The sequence below is a fragment of the Gobius niger genome (assembly GCF_951799975.1).
Source record: "Gobius niger genome assembly, chromosome: 23".
NCBI classification, from domain to species: Eukaryota; Metazoa; Chordata; class Actinopteri; order Gobiiformes; family Gobiidae; genus Gobius; species Gobius niger.
The window spans coordinates 13278875-13288177 of NC_136874.1; the positions used below are offsets into that span (position 1 = coordinate 13278875).

The 9303-nt window shown below is 42.5% G+C and overlaps 1 protein-coding gene across 1 annotated transcript in view; it reads right to left on the reverse strand.

Annotated features, from left to right (window-relative positions):
* Window positions 1-7833, reverse strand: part of filip1l (filamin A interacting protein 1-like) — a 31994-nt gene extending 24161 nt beyond the window's left edge. The window contains exons 1-3 of the mRNA XM_079581517.1: window positions 7527-7833; window positions 7105-7278; window positions 6815-6993 (exon numbers count right to left, since the gene is read on the reverse strand). Coding sequence (XP_079437643.1) covers window positions 6815-6993; window positions 7105-7278; window positions 7527-7817 — 644 coding nt within the window. The 5' untranslated portion in view covers window positions 7818-7833. The remainder of the gene's footprint in view (window positions 1-6814; window positions 6994-7104; window positions 7279-7526) is intronic.
* Window positions 7834-9303: the final 1470 nt, after the last annotated feature.

The following is a 9303-nucleotide window of genomic DNA, read 5'->3' on the forward strand; positions in this document are numbered from 1 at the left end:
GCCCAGTGATGATTTAGAGACTTAAATATGTGCTACAAGGAAGTCAAAAATGAGAAGTAGTATAATATGTCCCCTGTAACAGGATTACTCAAACCTAACGTGTGTGAAATGAAATACTACAGGCAAGTTTTTGACCAGTTATAACATGATAAAATTACATGACTTTGTGCAAAAGCCCCGCCCCCCTTTGCCAATGTTATCTAGCTCCATGAAGAAGTGGAGTTTATCACGTTTTATAATGGGGTGACTCTTTTTTTTTTGCAATACCAGCGCAATATCCTCCAGATTGAGGCAAAATGAGTAGCAATGTGCAGTGCAGGAATATATTCGAAATATGCAACGAAGGGAACACTTCATCTATTGAGGCTAAATCACCAGTGTGAGAAGGGAGTCGGAAAATATATACAATACAATGGACTTGTCATTCTCTTTGCACCACTGGGTGAGTTCTCTTCTTATGTTAGTCCCATATCCTGGCTGTGGAGAAGGGAGAGGCTGCGCTGGCTTTGTCTCCCCCGGCACCGGGGGCCCAGTGAGGTAACATTTAAAAATCATGATTCCCACATACATAATACATTTACGCTGCGATGTCCTGAAAGCTGAAATATCAAGGCTCTGCTCAGAGCTACTAGACATTCAGTAACACTTTATAGTGAGGTGACATGAAGTCATGCATGACGATATCAGGACTCAACATGACTGCATGTTCTTTCATAGATGGTTTCATGCATGAGTTAATTAAGTAACTACTGTAAGGAATTCATGAGATATCATGATCTTAGAATCATGATGAATTCACTAAAACCTTTACACATTAAGTAATTGTAGTTATGAAGTTAATGCATGTTTGCAAGTTTTACCTTAATACAACATTTACTGCTGTAGTGAACTCATCATGAGATAATCCTTAGTTCATTCATGAATTCATGATGATTGCGTCGCCTGTACAAAAGTGATGCAACTCATTTTCTTAAAAATCATGATGAATCATGATATTCATGCATAAACATCATAATTACAAAATTTAAAAATCTAAATGCTTTAGTGAATTCATAATGACATATTAACAAGATTATCTCATGAATTCCTGACAGGAGTTTCTTAATTAATTCATGAAGTCATCTATGAAAGTCATGTTTACTCATAATGAGTCATGATATCATTATGCATGAATACACCATGAAATCATGCTTTATTCATTTCATGTTGTTCATGCATGACTTCATTTGACCTTCTTATAGAGTGTTACCAACACTTTTTGTAGCAGATACAAAGTAAAAGCGTGACAGATACTCCATCCGCAGAAACAGCTTTTTTGTGACGACAACGACAGCTCATGAAGCTCTTGTCAGACGACAAGGTGGACGTAAACGAGTGTTGGCTTGGCTCTTGTGAGCTGTGGAGTTTGAAGCTTTGAACGGTGACAAACGGGTCCTGCGCCATTTCTGTCTATCTGGAGACTGTACGGTAGCAACAGTTGCTATGAAGCATGACTGGACAATGACCGTTTTGAGGGCGGGGTTTTGCGAAAGGTCAATTGTGCGCGATAATTGAAGAATCACATGCATTCCAGAACATGCTTGTAGAGGCGTAAACTACAGGATAAGCATGTTTATGACGCCCTGCGGGAAATGGAGATCTTGTCGTTTACAGAGAACACTGTTTGGCCTAAATAATTGCAGCTTTTGCGATTGGCCGAGTGCGACCGTTGAAATCTCGCAGCCCGAGTTTGTGGAAGGCGCTGTGCAGCTCTGAGGTGACCCAGCGGGGGCAGGGTCGCTAAAGCATTAACAAGGAAAAATCCAGCATCGTAAAGTGTGTTCCTTTTGAAAACAGGGCAGGTCTGGATAATAAGCATCTGAGCCACCATGAGGGCATCACTGAGGAATGTTCTCCATCAGATCCACATGAGTGATGTCACCGCTCTGAAGTCAACCAGATGGCATGAGGATGTAGTGCTTTCCCTGCAAATGATTAGGATGAGGCTTGTTTGTGCAGCTACCGTGCTCTCGCTCTGTAAAGTTCCGATCATTAACACTCGCGCTGCCAGTAAACTCTGTCAACACGTTGGTTTTGTTATGTACAAGACGTCTTCTCCCCGGGTGACATCAGCCGCCAAAACCTTGTAAAAAGCCGCTGCGTTGTGCAAGCGTTTTGACGAATGCAGCGTTGAGAATTTACTGCTTCAACATCCCAATAGTAATACGCACCGGGCATGTAGCGTTAATGAGGCACAGAGGCTTCTCTGCCCAGGCATGAGAACATCAACATGGACGTCTTTATCGTCTGCACAGCGTCTCGCCAAACCACTGTGATCCCAACGCTAGCTGATGCAGTCGCCATATAAGAAACAACAATACATCTTCTTATGTATACACTTCTGATAACAGCAACAAATACACTAGACCCTGCAAAAGTGTGTTTATTTTGCTATTCCTCATTTAGCCTTGTTTGTTTTTTTGTCTGTAAACATGATTTTGACCTGGCTTGACCTGTAAACAAAAGGTTTTCGATTTTTGTTTTAATTGAACAATTCTATAAATTTGAGTATTTGCTTTGTGAAAATCCGAGATACATGCCAGCCATCTGTGTACTAACAAACAAATCTGTGCAATACAAATACCATGTGTACTTAGACAGAAATGTCCAAGTATTATAAGTTAAAGGCCCTATACCTGTTTTTTTTATTGTAAACAATGAAAGGGGAAGCCACTAAATTCAAATGTTAGTGGTGGCTATAACTCATTTGTAACTTTCCTAATATATTTGTAGTATCCATATTGTTTCCTGGGACAAGTTTCTAGGCACATTTCACCATTTGCAGGGTCACTTTTCAGGATCACCTTCACAAAAATGCAAGAAAAATAGCCTGAAGTTCATAAAATTGATACAAATGTGTAATGCGTTTACATTATACCAAAGAAAGTATACCAAAATATTATCAAAATAAATGTCATTCCATTTCTAGAAGTAAAATCAGGTATAGCTCCTTTAAGTTAAAGGGGCTCGATGCAAGTTGGCCATTTTATACTCAATACTGCCACCTCAGGTCTTACGTGTAACTGCAGATTCTATATTAAGCTCGTGCATGACGGCAATTCAGACCTGAAGTAACAACTTTTTGAGTGACGTTGCAAGATTTTAGGGGCAGTTGTGGTGAACAGGTCTGAGCTCATTCTACACATTAGGACACGGCTGAAACATACGTAATTTTAACATAGTTAAACTCTCTATAGTCCTTTTAAGTTAAGTTATACTTAATTAATCTCTGTAGAAGTTTTTTTTCTCTGCATTTGACCCATCCTCAATGTCACTGGGCGACCTGCAGGAGCTGTGAGCTCCAGCATGGGCCGGCCCCATCTCCATGATGTGGAGCCAGGCTGGTGGTCAGAAACACTTGGCTGGAGAATTAACCTATTGCACATGTTTTTACCACTAATCGACGCAGACACACTGAGAACATGCAAACTCCGCACAGAAAGGCCCGTCCAGGTGGGAATCGAACCCGGGACATTCGAGCTGTGAGGCTGGCAAGTAAAAGTATCTCCCATTATTTATTTTGTTTCTCAGTGTGACATGTTGAAGTTTGTTCTCCATACCACGTATATGGAAGAGTAATGTGTAGTAAATGAATGTAACATACTGCATCGACATGGTAATAACATAGTTTTCACATTATTCTAAACAAGATGGCGCCCTTTTATTCCCTGCCTTCCCTCTCGCATCTGTGCAACAACAACACTAAACCTTTTTGGATGAAATGATCCCAGACCAGCTGGCTTGGTAAACATTTTCCTGCCGTTACATCACAAGTTCGGGTTTCATGCCTGTAGCTGTCGTCTGCAGCCATCAGCAGGAGCCCACTGCGGAGCCTTAAATGGTAACGATAGCACACTTCCCACTGCCCTCCACTTGAGCGCAGTACAAAGGGGAGCGGAGCTGCTCGTGTGCTAAAGCTCACGCCTCAACATCTGCTGATGGTTAGGGAGGTGCTGCTCAAGGCTCCCACACCCCTGCTGCTCCCGCTCCACGCAGGGCCATTAGGTCATCACTGTGGGACGACTCCTCAAGCGACAGAGTAGAGAAATGTGCTCAGAATGTTGAAGATTCTCGCTGAGTCTTGTTCCACATACTACAAGTTTTAAAGTTACATATCAAACATTTTTTTCCAGCCAATCAATTCTTATCCATTTTAATGTAAACGTCTACTTATTTAAACTTGATTTATTCCTATATACAATGACAGTTTATCTGAAAACTTAAGTTGTGATTTTACCCTATATTCTGAAACCTGGATTTCAAAAGTGATTTTTTGTTTTAATGGCATAAAAAGTCACTGTTTACATTACAGAAGAGGCTGTAGATCGTGTTGCCATCGACTGTCGCCGTGGTGAAATGGCGCTCTGCCGAACGCCGAACATGATTGATAATTCTCCGAGCCATTATGTCGGCCTTTTCTTTTTCTTAGCAGCATAAATCTCTCGTCGATTCTCACGGGGTAATTAGCGGCGCGGTGGACGGAGCTCTATTTTTCATGGCAGCCCGTCCTTCCTGACGTGCACGGTGACAAATCGCAGACCGTCGTCAGCGCGGCGCCCCGTCCAAGTCAAACACTGGTGCTACAAACAGGCCTGGGCCGGCGTCCAGCGCCGTGTCCTTCTGCTGTTCGCTGCTTTCTGGACACAGGTGACTGTCCTGGCTGTCTGACAGCAGATGTGATAACGCCGCGCTTTATTTTTGGAAACATCGTCTAACGCGATTAATCACAATTCACTGCAGACAATAATTACACAAATTACACTTATTTGACCATATTGGACAAGTCTGTCTTCAGATCATCCCTGTCTAGACATTTGAGCTTAAGTGTTTGATCAGTAATGCTCGTGTTTACACTTGTCTTTGCCGACGTCTCTCAGCACCAGTGTTGGAGGTGATGTATTACAAAAGTCATTACAATCAAAGTAACTCAAGTTACACGTGCATTTAAATGGTTTGTAATGAAATGCAGCACCAAATCGATATGAATGCTGGTGTATAAGATCTGCAGTAATGTCTTCAAAATAAGATGCGAGAGAACGGGGGAAAGCAAAGGAAAAGAACATCTTTGACTGCACTTTTGCTCGGTGCCATTATTACGGTTTTCAGTTTAGATCTTGCCAAAAGTAACTCAAAAGTAACTCCAAGTAAATCCAAGTAATTCAAAAGTAACTGAAAGTAACTCTAAGTAACTCAAACGTTACTCCAAGTAACTCAAAAGTAACTCAAAGTAACTCAAAAGTAACTCAAAAGTAACTCAAACGTAGCTCAAACGTAGCTCAAATGTAGCTCAAAGTTTCTCAAAGTAACTCAAAAGTAACTCAAAGTAGTCATTTTTTAAAACCGTAAGTACTGATATAGAATATATTACAATTTTATAGAAACTTGCCCCACACTGCTCAGCACTAAATACCTTGTACTTCTGGACACTTCACTTCAGTTAAAGTGGCTGAAAATGACAGCACTGGTAGATAATGGATCCTGGTGGTGCCACTCTTTTTTTCTTCAGTCTGACTGTTACTTTGTGTCTTTTCTGGACATTTCACTTCTTACAACCCTGTTGGCCATTGGCAACAAATGTTTAATGGTTCTGTTGTCCTGTCCCAATATTTTTCAAAATGTCACGAGAGCTGCAACCCTCTGACCAGCTTACCACAATTTATGAGTTTTCAGAGTTTTTTAGATAAAATAGCTGCATTTGCATTTTACGTTCCTCCCATTATAGAGATCACCATCACCTGGAACACCTCAGTCCAACAGGCTTTAAGTTTTACATCATTTCGAGTTTGAAAAAGTGAAGAACTATCTTATAAACTATCTTATGTAATAATGGTGCATGCAGTGTAGAACTGAGATTGCAATTTGATAGATCTTTGTGTCTTTCATGCTGTTTTATTGATGTAACTAAAGAAAGAACAAAAGCAACATCATCAGCGCTGAGCTCTGTTAATCCGATAATGCCCCCTTCTTATATTCAATACAAACCCAACTGTGTTTTTGTAAAAGTAAGAGCCACATACCAAGAACACCCAGCTAGTATATAAGTATAGTTTGTCATTTTTATTAAAGCTGCAGCGAAAAGTGTCAATGAAGTCTCTCCTTACGACGCCCGGGGGTCAAACATGTCCAGGCAGAGTTTCTCTTGCTCAATAAAAAGTGACCGTAAAAGTTAAGGACATAATTCTGTCCGTGGGAACTGCGCGCATGATGTTTTTTCCCTGAACTTGTTCACAGTTCTACACTGAGCACAAAGTAAACTGCAGAATTGATCTCATCAATCAGAACATTGACACAGGCAGGAAGCATGTTGGCTCAAAGAAATTCTGAACTCATACAGTATCTATCTCTAATTGTATCTTTACTGTGCTGCATCAGCTTCACCTTATGTCAACTTGCCTGGAGATAATCTGTTGAAATGATTGAAGAGACACTGGATATTTGAAGAACACACTGACATTGACTGGCAAAGGCACTGCCAGCCTTGTGATGCAATTAGGCATAAGAGCTTCTGCTAAAATAAGAATCCGTCAGGCTGATCTTAAAGTGCCAGCCCCGTCTCCTGAATGTCACTGTCACACAGAAAGGCTCCTCTGAGCTGAGGGCAGAGTGTCTGTGCTGACTTTATGTTTCAGCCAGACTCCATTAGTGCCTTAAATCAAGCTGAGCTGGATGTGAAAGTCCAGGCCTTTGGGTGGGTGTATTTATAGATGATGTGCATTTAGCCTGTGGAGGAGCGGGGCTGTGCTGACATGTGGCACAGTGTGGCATAAACACTGACCTCTCACGCTCCTGCTCCAGCAGGTTGGTGAACTCGTCACTCTTCTTCATGAACTCTCCGTGGTTCCTCTTCTCATCCTCCAGTTTATACAGGGCCTGTTTGTGCGACTGCTCCACCATCAGCAGCTGCTCCAGCATGCGCCGGTGTGTCTCTCTCTGCTTCTCTACCAGCTTGTCCAGCTGCAGCCAAGACAAAGGACTTACACAATTGAAGGATTGATCAAACTGGACTAAGGCAATAGGTCATAAGGCTGACCCTGTATAAGGATTCTGTCTTTCTGATGATATTACCTCAACCATTGGCTTCTCATAGATATCTTCTTCATAGACCTCTGTTTTCCCCTGGATGCCGTCTCGTTGCAGTGCCTGCAGCACTGTGTGCGGAGTGACAAATCCATATTTGGCCTCTAGAAGTGCCAAGTCGATCTTCTCTGCCTTGAGCACAGTGATCACCTCATCTCTGGCCTGTAAACAGAACACATACTCTTACATTCAGCTCTTTGGCACTGCTGTCTGTGCCGTATTATCCACAAGGCCGCACTGTCCAGGGATTCTTGGATCCAGAGTTGGACTTACAGGAAGTGCTCTCAGCTGTTATCTGTCCATTAGCACAAACGATTAGCTAATGTAAGTGGCCACGGATCATGAGCACATGTCCAGCTGGGCCGGGGCCAGGTCTGCCAGTGTGTCTGCTGTGTATCAGTGCTGGTTACCTGCAGCTCTCCCTCCAGCAGGCTCAGCAGAAACACCAGGTCGTCTTTGGAGAGGTCCCTGCCCTTCTCTTTGCGGCCAGTCTTGGCGGTGCCGGCTGCGGCTGCACTGGGGCAGGCGCTGTTCTTTTGCGCCCTGTGGTTCCTCTGTATAGTTCCAGTGTCGTCCGGGGCCTCCCTGTGCCGGCCCCTGCGCTCTCGGCCCGTGGGATCCTCTCGCTCCACTGTGCGTTTGCGAGTGTCCGAAGGCCGAACCCGGGTGACGTCCTCCAGACTGTTGCTGCGGGACCTCATGTTCGCCACCTGCAATCGACATGGAAATGCAAGTTATTCCCATGACACAGATTCAGATAGGGAGGGGTCCAGGGACTTGGTTGTTCAAAAACATGATACAAATTTAAACATTATTGTGCAGTTTTTTGACTGTAGACGAACAGTATTTTAGTTTAGGTTTCGGAAAGAGGTATTGTATTGGTATTGAAAACTAAACATCCTTCAAGTATTGGTAACGGTAAAAAAAAATAGACGACCGACGGCATCTCTGGAATCGCCCATATATGGTCATGTTCAGACCATGTATGGGCATCCAGAGTGAAAACAAAGAGGCGAAAAATGTAAACTTTCTCTCATTACACCTCCATTACTTCAACCTCTTAACCCCCACCTTAATCGAGTGCACTTTCTCCAGTTCGACTTCACCCAAATCTAAAAGATTTCTTGACCAGAGCGTACACATAGGCCAGTGTAACGTCTCATTTGAAAGCTAAGTCCTAGAAAAATTGATCATAGCTTTTTTGTCGCATTGTTGCTGGTGCTATGTTTCATTATGGAAGAGTTTTCGTCTCTTTTTTTTCTCTTTATGTTGTTGAGTTTTTGTTGTGTTTTCGTCACTTTTTTGTTGTGTATTTGTTGCCTTTTTGGCACTTTTTTGTCGCTCTGTTGTGGCTTCTTCGTCACTTTTTGGTTGTATTTTTGTTGCTGCTTTATTGTGTAATTATTGCTTTTCTGGCAGTTTTTATTTTTGTTTATTTTGTTGTATTTTCATCCTCATTTGTCACTATTTTGACACTGTTTTCAAGAAGCTTTTAGATTTGGATAAAGCCAAACAGGGAAAAAAGTGCTTGGTTCAGGTAAGGGGTTAGGAGGTGCTAATGCTAATGCTAATAAACATATATATTTTTCAACCAAACACAGATATAGAGACATGGAGAAGAGCAAAGTGGTTCAACAGCCCATAAATGCTTAAAAAACGGACAATGCTAACCAGGAAGCTAACGTTAGCTTCATGCTAGTGCTAACGAATGCCGTTATCCGCTGCTACTGTGCAATTTGCTGTGAAAAACTTCCACGTGGACCTCAATTTTGGCTTGACTTTATTGGTGTGTGATAAATATGTTAATAGTCGGCCAGAAAAGAGAAGTTTTCCTGAGAAATTAATTTGTATGACGCGTTGCCGACCGTATCTACCCTCTGAAAGGTACATTATGAATCTGCCTGAATCATTCCTCTGTAGCGTCTGTTATGTCACACACTTTATCATCGCTCAAACACACGGCTAACGTCCCCGGTTTTTGGTTTGTCATTAGTCACAGCAGCATGCCGTCACAGCGCGCCGTGTTATTATTAGTTACTCAGTGGAACAAAGTCGTCATCACCACATCACACCGACAACCGCCGGAGCTGTTATGGGAAGAGGACTCCAGGTCTGGTCCCACCGAGTTACCCCAAAGTCACGCAACCCAGAAAAACACTTGTCACAAAACGTCCTGACAATGGTTGG